Source organism: Enoplosus armatus, chromosome 24 (assembly GCF_043641665.1).
Source record: "Enoplosus armatus isolate fEnoArm2 chromosome 24, fEnoArm2.hap1, whole genome shotgun sequence".
Lineage (NCBI taxonomy): Eukaryota > Metazoa > Chordata > Actinopteri > Centrarchiformes > Enoplosidae > Enoplosus > Enoplosus armatus.
Genome location: NC_092203.1, coordinates 1,046,457 through 1,065,239, shown reverse-complemented (window position 1 = coordinate 1,065,239; position 18,783 = coordinate 1,046,457). Strand labels below are relative to the sequence as shown.

Genomic DNA, 18,783 nt, shown 5'->3' with positions numbered 1-18,783 from the left:
CACATTACATGAAAAGAAATCCAACAAAGCAAAGCAAAGAGCACTGCTAGAAAACCCACATTCAAAGTATACTGGACACCAAATCGGTCCTCACAGATCTTAATTATTCTCTGCTATACACTGGTGTAAAACCCCATTATTTTATGGTGTAAGAGACAGATTGACTGAATGTGCTTTTTCTTTTTTCCTCCACACTGTGATGATACTGCCTTGTCTTGTTACAGCCGCAGGTTGTCACCGGCACAATGGCTTTCAGTATAATTGCTGCAGCAGTGGGTAGCCCACCCGTGAGCAATTTAACAAGTTATTCGCTTTTTGGCCAAAAACTTCTGGTGACTGCGAGACGCAATCTGCTTTAATTCGGCTGAATATAAAGACACGGCTTTCCGTCGCCACGGGTAACATTTCAGCGGCTAACACCGTGTTTCTGTTTTGTCTCTTCAGCTACAACAGCAGATCGTTTCTACAGGATAGACAGAGCGCAGGTAAGTCTCTCTCTCTCTCTCTCTCTCTCCAAACTCCACTTCACCGGATCTTATTCGCTTTTGTTTGACTCTCTAAATACAGTTATGTATTCGACATGTGAGGCGCTTGACCCGCTGAGGTCAGGTGACATGAACACCTTCAGGCACACCACCGGTGAGATGGCTGCACATGTATAAGAAACCAAAGAACCAAAGAAAAAGCATAGAAATGTTATTTTCTGTCCTCTGTTCTGTTATGTAACAATGTTGCCCTGCCTCTTTGCTATAAGGAGCACTGTCTCTCACTGCATTTCATTGATGATCAGCTCTAACGTCCTTTTGGGAGAATTATCTGTGAATAAAAACCGATTCACTTACTTTTTTACGGAAAAATGCAGATGAGTTGGGGACTTTTCTCAACCCTTCTCAACCCTTAATAGGGCTCAGGCCTTTCTGCCAGAAAGCCGTTGTGAAACCTGGTCGAGGTTAGGTTCGGGCACCAAAACCACTTGGTTAGGTTTAGGTAAAGATCATTGTTTAGGTTAAAGTAATAAGTCAACGTTGACTTTTGCTTTCAGCAGCAGTCTCCTGGATGAAAGTCCTTCTGTCTTTCTGTCAGAAAGACTTCCTGGCCTTTTTATTGACTCCTCTCATTCAGCGCTTTGAAGTTATTTTAGTGAGTGAATCAAACTGCAACTGTTTGAAAAGTGAGGAGGACAAAAAATACGATTTTCCCAGTGAAAATGACGCCCCTCGGACTGAAGTGTAAGGGAAGGTTGCACCCAAGGCTCATCCCAAGGCTCATGTTTAACGCTAGCAGTGGAAGCAGATGTCCACTGTTTCATGAGCGTGAACAGAATTTGGTTTCTTGCCAGCTGCTTAATTATTCCCAGTCAGGGGAAGTGAAGATCTACTTGGCGTATTACAATGGTTCACACACCACAGGTACAGAGGCACCTGGCTCCTGTGTGTTGTTAATGTTTCCACTTTCACTGTCAGAGGCAGGGTGCCGGTCTTCCTGAGATACAGCATGTTCCACTGCCACTTGGCCTTTTCCCCATCCACATCTGCACAGTCCTCTGTGGCTTTCTTCAGAGAGCATGGTGCTCCAGCTTGAGGCCGCTCTGAGATCATCGAGTGCTGTGAAAAGCCGCCTCACAGTGCCTCCCCGCCCCGCGTTGCGTGTGGATTATGTAACCGACTGGAGAGACATTTATTTCGCTCAAAGAGTGATGATGACACATGCAGCCTTTTGTTCCCTGGGTTGTTTATCACCTCATTTCCATAATTTATCTCAGAGCCGACGGTTTTATTACAATCACTACACTACTTTTTTCAGATAATTGACCATATCACAAGATAAAATGACAGAGGTTTTGTTATAAATGTAGCAAATGCTACAGCTCTGCTACAGTAAAGCAAAGGATTTCAGCTATAGATGTTTCTGTGGTTGGTTAATAACATAGTCGTGCAATAAGAGACTTAAAACGGATATTTTTTGTTTAAACGTCCCATATTTTGCTAATTTCCAGCTCTATATTTTTATTCTGGGAGTCCACTAGAGCAGCTTTACATGATTCACAGTTCATAAAAAGTCCTTATTTATCTTCTGCTGGCCCTTTATGCAGCCCCTCAGTCCACCCCTCTGTCTGAAACGAGCCGTTTTAGACAAACTGAACAACCCGACCGTATAGTTGTGACATCACAACCTGACGGAAGTCCTGACGGCTCGTTTAAAGGCGCCGTTTCTGAATGGGCTGTGCGCATTTCTCCCTGGACTGAGCGTTTTGATACTTTCACAGTATTTATACAGCACCTAGAGCTGCTGCAAGACATGGAAATCTCACTTTCTACAATATGGGACCTTTAAGGATTAAGGTCCTTTATCTGGGTGATACCTGTCTGGACTCACCGTTTGTTTGAAACGTGTTTTCATGTTTTATCAGGAGCATCTCAACTACGTGTCGGAAATCTCCCAGGAAGAGATCTTCATCCTGGACCCCGAGCTGGTTGTTATGACGACGGTAGGAACCTCCCCCTCAGCCATGCCTGACCTGGTTAACCCCGTCTCCGGCCTGGAAAACAGCAGGTAGGTCAATCACCGCCACGTGGGTTCCCGTCAGTGTCGCCGCTAGTTGAGAGAAAGAGCCATTACCTAATACCTAATGCACTGAGAGGAAATCGCATCTCTTCACGGTGTGTGACAGATAACCTGCCAGAAAGTAGGCCACATGCTGAAATGTGGAAACTTCTGGAAACCAGCTTAACAAAAAAAGATACTATTGGTCTGAGTAATAAACACCTAAGGTCGAGACAGAAAAGCAAGAGACGTCATGAAAAATGACCATCTAACTACCGCAGGATGACATTTGGGGAAATGGGGATGCATCACAGAAGATTCAGAGCATTCACTGCAAGGAGGGGGGGGGGGGTTGATCCTGAGTTTCGTTTGTTTTCAAGGGCTTGGCACCTTCTCTCTTGTCTGCACGGATGCCAGGCAGATTTGCTTGGTGTCGTTTTGAATGGTGGCGATGTGGCAGTGCAGCTTAGTGGCATCCATTAACATCGCACCCAGGCCCTTTATCTCCAATATCGGCTCGCTTGAGAAGATGGGGGGGGGGGGGGGGGGGGGGGGTAGGAGACTGAGGAGGCAAACTTTTGGTGACCTCGCTTTATCTGTCTCGCTGCTCTCTATTTCTGTCTTCATTAATCGACATGTTTGGTGTTACAGAATGTGCTCGGTTGGGGTGGAGGCAGACCACGTGACGGGAGGTGGGGGGGGGGGGTAGACTTGTGCAGCTTGTGCAGACAGTTTTAATGAAATCCTTCGTCAGCACTTCATTGTCCTGTGTTTCGGATAGTGGCGTCTCCCACAGCCGGTTTGAAACGTCTCCCTCTATGAGTTGCTTTACCCTTTTGCTCCACGTTCCTGCAGCCATCTCCACTTCGGTCCTCTTGTGATTCATTCTTGGTTCGAACCTGTTTTTTCCCGTTGTAGAGTCCGGGGGTTGACTGCGGTCTGTGTTAACGCCTACCTTTGGCGGTCAGCCAGATGTCGGAGGTTGAAGTCGGCGAAGCCGTATGAATCCATACCTTTTTGCGCGCTGTGGGAGGAAAAGTCTTGCTCTTATCTTTAGGTTTAGCACCCCAGTTTATCCCATAATAATCTCTAGGGCTGCCCCCGACCAAAGACTTTCCTAGTCGACTAGTAGGTGTTAGTTCAACTACTACTTGGCGACAGATAAAACCAGATAAAAAATCCTGGCGTTATTATCCCAGATCAGTGATTAAAACCTGTTATATAATGAAGGAATGCTCTGCTGTATGCCATCTGTAGCAATATGTAGCCCCTCCAATCAGACTCCCCTGTCGCTTCTTCCTCCTCCTCTCCTTCACCTTCACCTCCTCTGTTCCCAGGTAAAATCACACACATTAAACCAACTTTTGATATCTCACTAAACTTTCATGATTGCGCCGAGAATCTCATAAGGGGGACTCATAAGGCCCAACTGCCTGTGACTTCAACGGAGACCACGGTCTCATTTTTATGAGACGCAGGAGAACACCCAGAAAGCAATATTGCGTTGTTTCAGTCAAGCAAGTGGATGTCAAGTCGCATTATGACATCCATATATATATATATATATGTGTGTGTGTGTGTGGCTGGGACTGTGGGGAAGGGCTCGGCTCGTTCTGATTGGCCGAGCAAGCCGCATGTAAATTTCAGTGCGCTGCTTCACAGTTTTGAGTTATCAAGCCTATAGAGCCTGTTAGAGGGCAAAGCCTGCCTGAAGTAGAACTGCATAATTCTGAAGTGTGTGCGTGCGTGTACATAAGTGCATAGAAGTGTGTGTGTGTGTGTGTGTGTATAAATACATGAATAATATTTTTTCTATCTGCGTTTCTCCACAGTTTTTTTTCCTTCTAAGAAACAGCCAAGTGTTACTATAATATTCGTTATGGTTGTGTGTGTGTGTGTGTGTGTGTGTGTGTGTGTGTGTGTGTGTGGATATTTTTTTCTCTGCTTGCCTTGCCTCCATATGAAAATCCTTTTAACCATATTTACACACTAACACACACACACACACTTGCACAGATTAAATTCTCACCTACAGGAACCTGTTAGAGCAGCTGTCTGTTGATGCTCTTTAAACGCTCGCTCTTCAGGCAGGATGAGAAGATCGTACAGAGAGAAAACGGATTCGGAGAGGGAGGGGAGGATGAGTTTCTCTTTTTTTTTTCCCCCCCTGTGCACTGATTTTTTAGGATTAGTCGGGTGTTTTTCTGTATATTTCGTCCTCACAGCCAGTATCTCCCATCTAAAGACCCAAACAAGCGGTATGTTTGTGTCTCCCAATACCGTCTCCCGACGTCTTTCTGACGTTTTAGTTGACGATTGATTGCGATTAATGATTTCAGTTGTCTGCCCATGGCTGCTCACGGCAACCGTGCGGAGAATATTTCACCTTTCGCTATTTTAAAATAGCTCGTTCTTAAACAGATGCACAGGCCGACCTAACGTGACGAAACGAGTCGTTCAAGGCGGTTAATTAATGTAGAAGGAGGCTTGATTTTATTTTGAAAGGTTAACATGCAACGGGGGGAAACGCATGTTTTCCATCCATGCTTTACCCACGCAGGCTCCTCTTGTAGATTCAAGCGAAAAGGGTTTATTAATCCACTTTCAAGGCGCCCAAAAATAAACTTGGCGGAAACCAAAAAGAAGAAAGGCCGCTGTTTATCTGTATATTCCAGAAATTCCGCAACACGGTCTGTACCTGCAGCTGCCCACCGCCCTGAAGTGTCATTAAGTGTTGGTCTTCATTCTGCTATACAGGAAACGAACCAATAGACCTGGATTTAATGTAATATATAAAAAAAAAATAGAAGCAAATATGACTACATACCGACATGCAAGTAATAATGAATAATATTCAAACGTAACTTTTGTGATTGTGGCACAGAGGAATGAGACACATCAGGCTTTGTATCTTGCAAACAATTTCAAATTGTGTTTTTTATTTTTCATGAAAGCTGTTCTAAGACACACACAGTACCGTTCACCCACTGATCACATAAGGTAACGTGTTTTGCTCATTAGCATCGGCGCTCTTCTGTACCATTTTAGTAATGAGCGCTAATCATTAGCAGAAGTGGGCATGCTGCACCGACAGCACCGCCAAAGTGAACTGACCCTTGCTAGCGGCTGTTTGGTTTAGAGCCGGGAACTGCGCGTACTTTTTCGTGTCATCCGAGTTTAATTACCCCCGGACGTCGCGTAGCCATGAACACAGACGAGTCAGACAATGTGACAGCGTGGTTAAAATAAACACTTAAAGGATCACAATATTCCTGCTGGCATTTGAGCTCGCCGTGTGAAAATAAAACACATACAGAATAGAAAGAGGGGAATAAATACAGTAACAATGTGAGTATTGGCAGAGCAACACTACCTGATCCTGACAACACTTCCCCTTGGCTACGTGTGTGTGTGTGTGTGTGTGTGTGCGCGTGCACGCGTGTGTGTTGGCGGGCTGATTTGCAATGCTGAGTGCACTGAGTGGGAGGATGAGGAGGAGAGATGAGACCGAGAGGCAGGGGCAGAGAGTGAGGGAGAGATGGTTTTAGGAGAAAGAAAGAAAAAAAAAAAAAAGCCAGTGGATGGAGAGAGAAATGGAATGCATGTCAGAGCACTCAAGAGTCACACCAATCTGCTGTGCTTAGACACACACACACACACTCTCGCACAAACAGTGTAGCAGTTTGCCCACGCAAAGGCCAGAGGTGAGCGCTATTCCTCCCACTATAATTACCTCTCTCTCTCTCTCTCTCTCTCTTCTGCTTCTCTCTATCCCTCTGTCCCTCTGACAAACACTGAAAGACACCTACACACACAAAATATTTTGTTGTTGTTTTTTTTAAAAGATTTAAAAAAAAAAAAAAAAAGATTTTTCCGTGCGTACCAGTTCACACTCCAGCGTCAGGTGGATGTCTGGAATGTCAGAGAGGTACATTCCAGGAAAGAACATTTGACTGATTGTGGGAGAGAAGGCGGCAGACATGTCTTCTTCCCGAGGCCTTTTCATTACAATGGAGCGTAGATTCAGTGCATTGACTGAAGGTCTGGGGGGGGGGGGGGGGATACCAGACTGAACAACAATAACGAACCAAGAAAAACAAGAAGTTTACAAACGCTTGAGGCGAGGGCCGAGATGTTTTGTGGTTGGAACCACAGCTGTGGAGGTCTTGGCTGCAATACCTAAATGAGGAAAAGTCACACTCCCGTTTCCTGGGTCAGGCATTTTTTTTTTTTATGAAATCCTGGCGGGGGCTCAGAATCGCGGAAGACATCTACAGCTCCATGAGAACGGAGCAAATTCGGGTCTGCTGAGGAAGAGAGTCAAAAGCTCCGGAACAGAATGGGTTGTTTGTCACGGCAGATCCAGGGTCATCACCAAGGGGGGGGTTTACGGTAGTCCTGCCCTAGACACCTACAGCATAGGTTTTAATTTTTGTAGTTTATGGTAACTCTACCTATGGATGGATTGTGCGTGAACAGGTTATATCGCGCTTTACTTGGATTAAAAGTGTAAATAAAGCTTCAGTGCCTTCCTAACCTAAAGCAGGTCCTGGTGCTGTATAAATCAAATATTCAGAAACTTTGCCTTTTTTTTTTTTAAAACGAGCCGCCAGGACTTCCGTCAGGTTGTGATGTCACCGCACTCAGCCACGCCCCCACCAGCAAGGTCAGCTGCTCTAAAACGAAAACTGTTTTCCTCGTGATATTACGGTGGCTCGAATCTCTCTTTTTTTTTTTTAATGCCTCGACGATCATGTACATCATTACATCCCTGAGAAAGACCCTGATAAAACCGTGCCTGCATATCACCAGTGATAATAATCATTTAACCAGACATATCGTATTGATTTTTCTTCGTGCAGTACATGGTTCACATCCTCTCCAGTACATCTTTTAGCCTTTTTTTTTTGTTTGTTTTTCCTGTCTGGAAGCCGAGACCTCAGCGAATACCTCAGACCTCGGTGCAGGAAACGTTCGGCCCCGGCTGTAAGCTGCCTCCGACTGACTGTGTTTCCTCTGTTGTCTGTTCTCCTGCAAGTTCTTCCCAGAGGCAGCGGGTGAACAGTGACAGCTCTGCTGCTGAAGCTTTAACGCACAACACAACACCTGTGGCCAGCAGACTCAGCAGGTTGGTATACAGTCGTACTCGGTAGTGTGTGTGTGTGTGTGTGGGTGTCTGATGGTTGTAATACATTTTAATGACTGTATTAGTCTGCTAAATAATAATGGTGAGGTCATCCTGTCAAACAAGCACTTGTGAAGGGATAATCAAAGACCAGCACCGATGTTTAGCCCTATGTTTAGTCCTTCTGTCTCCTTAAACACTAATTTAAACTTTAATTTCTGTCTAATGTTTTGGTATGAACTTAAAGACGCACCCCCTGATTTGGTTATAGCGCCCAAATAATCCCGCCCCGCCAAAGATGCTTTTGTTTTGAAACTCGCAGTTTAATTAAGCAGTCAGTTGGGAGTTGGGAGAAAATGATATAACAGAAATCATTGTCTGTAGCTTTTTAAAGCTTGAATCATTGAATCAATAGGTCAAGTGACTGCGTGTGTGTGTGTGTGAGGAGCCCACGGAGGTTTCTCACCAAGTCTGCAGAGCTTTCTTTTTTTTTTCTTTCTTTTTTTTTTTTAGCCTCTTTCAGCTCATTGTTTTGGTTTCACGGCATGCAGAGCCACATGTGGCTGCTAGCACATTCACCACGACACATTCATGAGTCGATAATATGCCGTCAGTTAGCGCTGCTACTGAGGCATTTTGCGTCACCGGTTTGTGTTTTGCTTTTGTTTTTTTTGCAGGGCGGGCTGCATCCATCGTTCGAACACCACTGCGGCCGATTTCAAACCGAGGCAGAGGTCAGTACGCTTCCAAACACGCGTTTGCGCTGTTTGTTGTTGAGCAAATGCAACATTTTGACTGTAACCTGCCTTGTCCTTTAACTCCTCCATCTACATACACATCTGCATGTGTGTGTGTGTGTATTGGTCCGCTATTAAATGCTCAACATGCTACGGGACGCACAGCACAGAAGAGAGTGAGAATTACAGATGGGGGTGGTGTGTTTTCTTTTTTTTTTAGCAGCCGCAAATGGCTGCAAATGTAGAGTGAACAGAAACACTAAGTGGTTGAACAGCTCTCCTGTCTGTGTTGGTCTCTCTCTCTCTTTCTCTCTCTCTCTCCAGACAGGAAAAGAGTCAAAAGACGAGTGAAACGGAAAGAGAGAGAGAAAAAGGTAACACACACACACACACACACACACATATTTCTGTTTGTTGGACCTGGCTATCACAGCTTGACGTTTGATTTAAAGATGCATTTAAATTTCATGTTACACACCTTTTAAGCTGACAGCTGTGTGTGTGCGCGTGTGTGTGTGTGTGTGTGTGTGTCTGTGACACAGCAATACGGCGCGTGTCTCCAGACAAGACTGTTTTCTTCTCTGACACATATTTTATCAATCTGTCTCCTCGCGCTCACTTGGCATGCTGGGAGTTGGGTGTGTGGGAGCCTGAGCTTTCTTTTTCTGTCAGCCGCACTGGTTTTTCTTTTTTTTTTTTATTCTCTCCGGGAGCTTGCGTGCGTCTCACTCCACGATGTGGTTCACTTCTTTCTCGGCGGTTTGAGTTTGCCAGCAGGTCTGTGTGCGTTTGATTCCGGAGTTGCGGGGGTTTTGCATTCTTGAGCCGAACACAACCCAGTTCTTGCTGTCAGTGATTAAAGCCACTGTGGAAATCAGTCCCATTCTGCAGCGACAGCGACTAATACAGTAGAGCTGTCATTTCTGAAAGAGACGGGTTTGAGAGCCTGCTGCCTCAGTGGAAAGCATTCCCGACAACTTTGGACTTTTTAGTACACATGCATAAATTGACACCTTTAAAGGCCCCGTATCATGCTCGTTTCAGCTCTATATATTTTTATTCTGGGAGTCCGCTAGAGCAGCTTTGCATGATTCACAGTTCAAAAAAGTCCTTATTTATCTTCTCCTGGCCCTTTCTGCAGCCCCTCAGCTCCCCCCCTCTGTCTGAAACAAGCCGTTTTAGACAAGCTGAACCACCTCCAAAAACTTGAGGAGTAGTCCTGAGCGCTTTCACAGTATTTATATGGCACCTAGCACCTGCTTTATGATCAAAAAAGGACGCGGCAATCGCACTTTCTACAACGTGGGACCTTTTTAAAGGATAATTCTGGTTAGTTTTTGTAGTTTTGTCCATCATTTCTGTCTGTTATACTCAATTAAATAGCTGTCCAGGAACACTGTGACATCACTAAAAACGAGTTCTGACAGCTTATCCAGATTATCTAAATCACCTGATTATTCTCATTATTATTATTATCCTTTAAGCCTGATAGCATCTTAGCTTTGGAAAGGTGTCATAAGTAGCCTGGGTTGTATTAGTCCCAGGGCTGTGGGCCACTATTGAAACACCTCCCCATTTCTCCAGCGTTTTGTGCACTGTGTCTGTATTACTGTAGTTAAAAGTGAGTGTGTGGTCACTTAAGTAACCCCCCCCCAAAAAATTTGGAATATTCTCCGTGTAAGCACACTACAAACAAAAAAAACTACATGTAACCTCTACATCGCATTATTAGCAAATGTTGAGGGGATTCGATATTAGGTAATAATACAAGTGTCCCCTTAAGGCTCCTTTTATTTCACTGCATGTTGTCCATTAGTGGTGCAGTATTGCCAAACGAATCTGCAGTTAATTAAAGTGCCACAAACGAATTGCAGCGCTGTGAGCGCGGAGCCTTCACGAGGGTCGGTCGCCCACCTTGGCCCGGTTCGAATGTAGTAATGTAACACCGGGACGCATCAACCTGCCTTATTATTGTCTCATATCAAACAAACATGGAGGTCAGGACAGGACTGCCAAAGTCAAGGTTTAATCTGTTTTTTTTTTCTCTGCTGGATGGCCTGGATGGTTCTCACTGAAATGACTCCAGCACCATTCTCAGTCCAAACGCAGCCAATCGGAGGACCTGACAGGTTTCTTCACTGACGAGGAGGATGTTTTCCTTCGTTCGCATACTTTGTTTTTTTTTTTTGTAAAGAAGCAGATTTCGTCATGGAAACGTGTAAATTCAGTATTGCGTGTCTTTCTGTCTGTCTAACACACGTGCGTCTTCTGTTTGTAACGCAGACACACCCGTCCCCTCTCTCTTTCCCCCACACACACACACACACACACACACACACACAGCTCCCATAAGGGTCAGACAGGTTGACTGCATCAAACTGATGAGTTCAATAGAGCAAGTGACGTGTGTGTGTGTGTGTGTGTGTGTGTGTGTGTGTGTGTGTGTGTGTGTGTGTGAGAGAGAGAGAGAGAGAGAGGAAAAGATGTGCCAAATTTATGAGTCTGTGAGAGATAGAAGGGGGGGGGGCAGGTCTTTGCATAGCCCCTATGGTTTCATAAATCTCCTCTCATCTTTATTCCTCTCCTCCTCTCTCCTCCCCTCTCCTCTCCCCTCTCCTCCCCTCCTCTCTCCTCCTCTCTCCTCCCCTCCTCTCTCCTCCCCTCTCCTCCCCTCTCCTCCTCTCTCCTCCCCTCCTCTCTCCTCCCCTCTCCTCTCCCCTCTCCTCCCCTCCTCTCTCCTCCTCTCTCCTCCCCTCTCCTCCCCTCCTCTCCCCTCCCCTCTCCCCTCTCCTCTCCTCTCTCCTCCCCTCTCCTCCCCTCCCCTCCCCTCTCCTCCCCTCTCCTCCCCTCTCATGTCTGAAGACTCCATTTTCTCTGGTTTACTTAATTCCTTCCCTGGGCGAAATTCATTTAATTCCTATATTCAAAGTGTGTGTTGGGTTTTATGGTTTGTGTGTTGTTTTTGAATTTTTTTTTTTTTTGGTTTTTGAAGCCCCCCCCACCTCTCTCTCTCTCTCTCTCTCTCTCACTCACACACACACACACACACACACACACACCCTCACACTAAGCCTAACATAACTGGATTAGGACTCAGCTATTTAGAGAGAGAGAGGGAGTGAGAGCGGGTATTGAGGTCAGCCTAATAAACATTCATCTCATATGTCGGCCTGTCTTCAGCCATACACGCAGCATGTTTTTCAGCCAATAACCAGTGACAGGAACATGCGGTATGTCTGTGTTTGATGAGGATGCACTTAGAACGATGTCTAAGTCACTGGCTGACTGCTTCATTGGTTTTGATTCCATAATGGCTGCTGCTTATTGTTCATTTCCATGTTTCTATAGTTTAATATACAGAGCAATAATACGAAACTCTCTCTCTCCATCTCTCTCTCTGTCAATTCAAAGGACTTTATTGGCATGGAATTCAAAATACAATTTGGACAGTACGCAATAACAGTAATATGAACATTTACATAACATTAGGATATATATATATATATATATATATACACATATATAGATATAGAGTATCAACACAACAAGGCTGTAAAGGCAGACTAGTGAGTAGCTTAGCTTTCGGTGTTAATGTCCGCGACAACCTCTGCCGTCTCATTCAGCCGCCTTTTTTGAAGTCAAGTAAAAGCTTCAGAATCAACGAGTGGGGGGGGGGGGTATCTGCTGACGCGTTTTATGTCGTAGAACAGAACGTGGACATCTCGTAAGCTTGCGTCAACCACAGACCTTATTTCAGGCGCCTAACCAAAAACCCACCGGCTTCCAGACGAGGGAACCCGGAAGTGTAAAAATGCAAACTCATTCCCGCGGCACTTTATATGACCGGGGGTGTGACCTAAAAGGGTTAAAAGGGAATTTATGTATTCTCTAAATCCCGATTAGCGCGTGGCGGCAGGTGGCGCCACCTTTTCTCCAACTTGAATCCCCCGCCCGTACTCCAAACCAGCGAGCCAGAGCTCAGAGAGGAAACAACAAAAGAAGCCTCTCGATGTGAAATAACCCCCCCCCCAAAAAAATAAAAAAAACTGAAGCACGGCGCACCATTACACACAGCTGGTCACAGAGTTAACCCCTCGATTTAAATCCCACGCAAACAACCGTCACCCCTGCTGCAAAACAGACATTATTCTGCCTGTTGCGGAAGAGACGCTGGATTATCGGAGCTCATTAATCCTGTGAGTCACAGCCTCCTTTCCACCTCTTTTTTTTTTTACAGTGGCGTTTGATGTTTTATTCCTAAAATGCACTGCAGTGCGAACACCTCTGTATCACATCAATTACAATGTGATGTCACCCCTTTACAACGCGATATACAATAGAATTAAAACTTGACATAGTGATCGTTTAAAACGGCTTTTTTTTTTTAGTTGGTTTTAATTCTATTCATTTTTAGCTTTTAAAGAAACCCACACAATCATGCTTCGCTGTAATTGGCTCAGCTGTCTCAGAGGGGTGAGACCAGGGATGGGACTACGTGGACCAACAGTCCAACAGCCCTACCACCCAGCGCTCTGGGTGCGCTTACGCCGTTAAAAATAGGGCCCTAAATCTTCTTCTTCTGCCTTTTGTCTGCTGATGTTTAGGCTATTGTGAAATTGTTTTTGCAACTTTTAATGCATTAGCAGCCTGTGATGCTCGATTTGTCCAGTAGAAAACACACGAGGTGATAGAAAGCCAGATGATGTCTCTCTTTCTCTTTCTTAATTCAATTCAAATCAAAGGGCTTTATTGGCATGGACGTTTCAAAAACAATATCACTTGTCTAAATACTCTCTCTCTCTCTCTCTCTCTCTGTCATGCTAGAGATGTTGATCGAGTGTGTGAAGAACAAGGACGTGAAGAAGGTGAGTGGCAATCTTTTTCTTTCTGGGATGAGCACCTAAAAGTACCATTAATTGCAGTTGATAGAATTTGAGAAGAGTAAAGAGTGGTCGCTTAAAATAGTGCAAGTTACTTCTATCACTTAACATATGGGCACATTTGGGCACATACACGTACATTTTGTGGAATCTACAGAAATGTCCAGACCAGAGATGGCTGCTTGGGGTTCCTGTTTATACGAAGCAAAGGCAAGAGCAAGGGGTTGTTGTGGGAGGACGTTTTAGTGTTTCTGCATGGCCTGCTGGGAGCTCTCACAAAATTAGGGGTTTTTATCTTTCAAATGGCAGTAATAAATGTTTGACGAACCCGCAGAGAATTGTCGCCAGTCTCTGCAGTCTCCCCCAGCTCTACAGAACATTTCAAGCCTCTTTCAGCTTGTTTTTCCAGCCTGCAGACTCCACTCGCATCAACCCGGTATCCTGCAGCAGCAGCCAGACACAGTTAGCGACTAGCTGGTGAACATAGTGGAGCATTTGGCCAGATAAGAGTTGGTGGGGGAGACCAAAACCGTTTTGTCTTTGCCACAGATTGTATCTTGTTTCCCATTTTACCCCTGTTTCGCCAAAAGCTGCAGGAGCTGCACCTGAAGGGGGCGGACCTCACGACGCTGGACTTATCGGGCTGCAGTTTGCTGCACCTCGCTGTCAGTACGGGAAGCAAAGAGACGGTCCGCTACATCCTGGACAACGGTAACTGCAGAAAACCAGCAGCCATCGTGAATTACAATTTACTATGTAACCGTGTGTTGTTAGATTAGATGCAGTCATATTGTAGTCAAATTCTAATACACCCCTGTTGTTCAGCAGCAGCTAGGAACGAACATTTCAAGAACACAATTGCAGGTGTTATGAAGCACGTTCGTTAGTGAAAGGATTATTTGTCACCATCTCACAAACCAATTCATGAATGCAAGTCAATATGAGTTCGAACATAGACAAATGTTTTGATTGACTTTGTAGCGTGCCATTGACACTTTGAGTAATCTCCTCTCACCTGTCTGTTTTCCAGCTCCAAGTGACCTGCTTGATGTCGCAGAAAAACTACAGTAAGTACAGTCATCGTTACCTTTATCGTCTAAACCAGCCATACTCAACTTGCTTTGCCCGGTGGGGCCACTGTTGCAAGATGACACTCGGCCAGGGGCCAGTTAATAAACAAACATTAAGAGGCCTTTCTGCCAGAAAGCCTTCCCAACACGTGGGTAACGTTGTGAAACGGTCACAGTTTGGTTAGGTTTAGGCACCAATACGAGATCATGGCTTTTGGTTTCACACGGGACGAGAACAGCAGTCTCCTGGGTGAAGGTCCTGTCTTTCTGTTAGAAAGGCTTTCTGCCAGAAAGGCAAACTTCCCCCAGATCAGGTGCACATGAACCTTTCGAAACCGAGAAGCAGATCGCTGATGGGCTAATATGCGACTTCCCAAGTCAACGTTAAGTTTTGGTGTCACACGGGACATGAACAGCAGTCTCCTTTCTGGCAGAAAGCCTCGAAGGCAAACTTCTCCCTCGTGTCCCCCGAGCACTGCACAGATCGCCGATAGGCTGATATGCAACTTCCCAAGTAACAGCCAAGAGACATTATTTACTAAGTGGTATAAACAAACAAAACAAAAAAATATTCAATATTCAAATATTAAAGTTGAATTATGAAAGGATTTAAAATGCTAATCTTCAAGGTTTTTTTTTTGTTTCCATCCTTTGATCGGCCTGTGACGATAATTAAACATTTTTGTAGACATACTGTAGGGGAGACACAGTGTGGCTGAGAACTCTGAAACTTCACCCTGCGACTGCAGCATAGGCTTTGATTTCGTTCTGCTGGGCCCCAGTCTGTGTATATGTGCTGGGCATCCTAACAAGTGGACCCAGTTTTAAAGAGAATAAACATAAGAAACCAAACAAAAGCAGTAGGGTGCCCGATCATCAATGGCGCCGGGCTCCCAGAAGGCGTCAGAGGCCGCTATCTCATGCTCCCTCTCTCTCTCTCTCTCTGTACTCTGGACCACCAGTGGGGAGACGGTTCTCCATCGAGCTGCCTCCCTGTGTCAAAGGACCATCTGCCATTATCTGGTGGAAGCAGGAGCCTCGCTGATGAAGACGGACCTACAGGTAGGTTCCGTACACATCCAAAATTTAACCAGCTGCGCCTGATTACACATTAGAATATCAAAGGACCTGACATCCATAATATCACAAAAAACTTCAGACCAGGCAGCCACCAGCGCAACTTGGAACCGTGATACACATGATATACATGGTGGCGGCTGGTTGGCAAAATCACACCTTGGAAATAATAGCGCTTGTTCAAGTAAAGGTTGCGCCTTCTGTCTGAAAGCCTGCCATTTGCGTGCGCGCCCTCAAATGTGCATCTTCTTTCATTTCTGTATTTCTTTTTTCTTTCCTCCACAGAAGTTTCAACCGCTCCCCCCCCCCCCCCCCCCCCGCCCCCCCTCCTAACTGGCTGGACTCAGCAATGACCTAGATACAGGGAGAGAGAGAGAGAGAGAGAGAGAGAGGAAAGAATGGAGGGAGGGAGAGAGTGTGAGGCGAGGACAGACAGTAAGAGAGTGCAATAAATGGAAAGACAGACAAATGAGAAGAGAAGACATTCGCTATGAAGTACTCTATTTTGTCTCTACATCTCTCACCACTTAGGGTCTCTCTCTCTCTCTCTCTCTCTCTCTCTCTCTCTCTCTCACACTCTTTGTCTCTGGGAATGTTTCCAAATCTGGTAGAACCCGAAAGACGAATGCACACACACACACACACACACACTGGACTCAACTAATTAGAGTCTGTTCTAAACTCTGGAAGTGATTCAGCATAATAGGCCCGTCCCCCACAAACAACCACGCAGAATATGTGTTGTGTGCGTGCGTGTGTGCGTGTGTGCGTGTGTGTGTGTGTGTGTGTGTGCGTGTCCGTCCTCTCAAGGAGACAAGTTGTTTATTTCATTTCGCGAAATTCCGTTGTTTCTCATTTTTATCAGTCGGAGACAATGCGGCGACGGCACTTTTCAATTACAGAGAAATGTGAAACGGAAAAACCCATCAACGCAGGCTTGAGCCGGCCCGTAAACTCGCCGCCACACACCGCCTTGGACGCGGCAAGCGGAGCCTAATGAAACGCCGCGGCCTCCCGGAGAGGAGAGCAGGGGGCTGATCGCTGCCTGTTTGGCTTTGAACAAGTCTAAAGCCCAGCGTTCATCGCCAGGTGTTTGACAGAATGAACAACACGCCGGTGGTATCGTTACAGAGTCTTGCAGCGTCGGAGTTTCTGACTGTGTTAAGGGCGGATGGCGGCACAAGAGGAAAAGACCACAGGTTCATTAAAACCAAAGCAATGAAAACCCTTCCACAGTTTAGTCCACATACGCTGCTGTGGTCCTGACACATCGGAGGCTTTTGAAATAGTGAACACGGTCTTCAGAAATCTGTGTTACCAAGTGTACACATCTGTAACTGAGTGACTACTGAGTGGCGCACACAAAGGTCAGGGGGATTTCATGACGACGTGGTGGAATGAAAGAAAGGAAGCCGAAATGAGAAAAAAATAATCTGTCTCTGTACTTCTTTGTGTTCTTCTTTTTGCCAGGGTGATACTCCCAAGAACAGGGCTGAGAAGGCTAACGATGCCGAACTGGCGGCCTATCTGGAGAACAGACAGCATTACCAGATGATCCAGAGAGAGGACCAGGAAACAGCCGTCTGAAACCGGCGAACTCTTCTTTTTTTTTCTTTTTTTTTTTAACGGGACAGGAGCGCGGGATGAAGAGACTCTTCCTCGGGTCTTCGTCCTCGCCTCCGTGAGACTGAGGCGGCAGCTTCAGCACGCAGGTTTTCCGGCACGGAGTGCAAGACTGAGGGCGACGCCGTGCCAAATGTGATCCCGAGGTCCGCTTAATGATGATTATGGCAGTGATTATAATGATGGAAACCGTGATGGTAATGACAGTTCCACTGAGGGCTGAAGCTCCTGTTAATGAGGGTGAAGATACTCAGTAAGATTAAAAGATGTTCATTAAGTCATTCCTTTTCATTTTGAGTGGCCCGGTAATAGAAAGCGTTCGTGAAGTTAAGAAAATAGAAACCGCTCTGGGTTGATCAGGATCGTGGTTTCCGACTTCTCTCTTGGAACAGACAGCAAGCAAATTGTCACCCAAAAAAAAAGATAATTTATCATGAATTAGCGATGATGTGCAGTGTTTTGTGGGGTCAGGTTTGTCTCCCTCGGTATCAGAATGTTAATGTCATTGTTGGGGGGGGAAAAAACTCAGGAAATCTAGCAAGACTGAAACATAAGAATGAAACGTAAAAATGTTTTTCTTTGGGGTGAGATTACGAAATGTCTAGTGTGTGCGCAAGCGTTGCCATTTCAGGCCGAACATGAAAGCTCATCGAATGTCCAACGAGGACACAACCTATATTGGCCCGGTGGTGAAAGAAACAAACAGAAAAAGTCAGGGGATCAAAACCATTTGGGTCCATCCTCTTGGGACCATCAATGTAGTAAGTATACCTTCAGCATCAGGTTTCCATGGCGACCTAGTAGTCGTCAAGACAGTGTTTGGACAGCGTTGGACGGACCGATCAAGCTACGACCACCCATGAGCCTGTATATAAAGACGGGCGACATGATGGCCGCCGCCCCCCCCCCCCCCCCCCCCCCCCCATAAGTCATAAGTTTGGTTTTAATTAGTTATTTGATGCTTGAGACGTCATGATTGACAGCTGTGATTGACTGTGGTGTGACTATGTGTGGCCATTTTTGCGCAGCGGGAGGAAGCGGAGACGCGTCGGCCATCTTTATATACAGGTCTGGAGCGAAGCTCTGATTATTTCACTGACCATCAATGCCATCATGCCGTCATGTTGTTGTGAACCTGCTGTACTTCTCTTAAAAAAAAAAAAACAAAGAAAAAAAAAGAGCCCTTTGGTCGGTCTTACCTCACCCGCACGACTTTATCAATGTAATGTGTTTTCTTGACTTATATCAACATATTCTAGAGTTTATTATTTATGTTGGAAAAAAAATCAAAGTGATGACTGTCTGGTGCCTGTACTGTAGGATTGAATGTCTTTGAATTGAGTTTCTGGGCTGGGGGGGGGGGTGACTTTACGCTCCATTTAAGCATCGAGAAGGTTTCAATGCGACCATCAGATCAGGACACGAGCAGTATTTCAATCGTGTGTCGGCCGGAGGATTTCATTGGCCATTTTTTAAAAAGACCATCAACTCACAGAATCTTAATGTGATTAGTATACTTTTTCTATTCTTCTTTTTGTGACTGTGTGTGTGGGGGGGGGGGGGGGGGGCATGGGGGGGTCAAATGACAAAATGGGTGTGTGTACTTTAGATCAAAGAGAAGAAAATGAAATGTTCCTATTTTATCAAGACTGTTTCGTTAAAGTCAAAGTAAAAATCGAGTCTCGATTCATGTATGATTATGAGTATTTAGTTGTGCCAAAGCTTGT

At 45.5% G+C, this 18,783-nt stretch overlaps 1 protein-coding gene across 2 annotated transcripts in view; it reads left to right on the top strand.

Annotated features, from left to right (window-relative positions):
- LOC139306485 (diacylglycerol kinase zeta-like) overlaps nucleotides 1-18,564 on the top strand; it is a 46,939-nt gene extending 28,375 nt beyond the window's left edge. For both annotated transcript variants that reach the window (XM_070930357.1, XM_070930356.1), the window contains 10 exons: nucleotides 445-485; nucleotides 2,411-2,553; nucleotides 7,583-7,672; nucleotides 8,347-8,403; nucleotides 8,731-8,780; nucleotides 13,231-13,271; nucleotides 13,877-13,997; nucleotides 14,317-14,353; nucleotides 15,319-15,418; nucleotides 16,904-18,564. In XM_070930357.1, the coding sequence (XP_070786458.1) occupies nucleotides 445-485; nucleotides 2,411-2,553; nucleotides 7,583-7,672; nucleotides 8,347-8,403; nucleotides 8,731-8,780; nucleotides 13,231-13,271; nucleotides 13,877-13,997; nucleotides 14,317-14,353; nucleotides 15,319-15,418; nucleotides 16,904-17,020 (797 nt within the window). In that variant the 3' untranslated portion in view covers nucleotides 17,021-18,564. The remainder of the gene's footprint in view (nucleotides 1-444; nucleotides 486-2,410; nucleotides 2,554-7,582; nucleotides 7,673-8,346; nucleotides 8,404-8,730; nucleotides 8,781-13,230; nucleotides 13,272-13,876; nucleotides 13,998-14,316; nucleotides 14,354-15,318; nucleotides 15,419-16,903) is intronic.
- The last annotated feature ends 219 nt before the right edge of the window (nucleotides 18,565-18,783 follow it).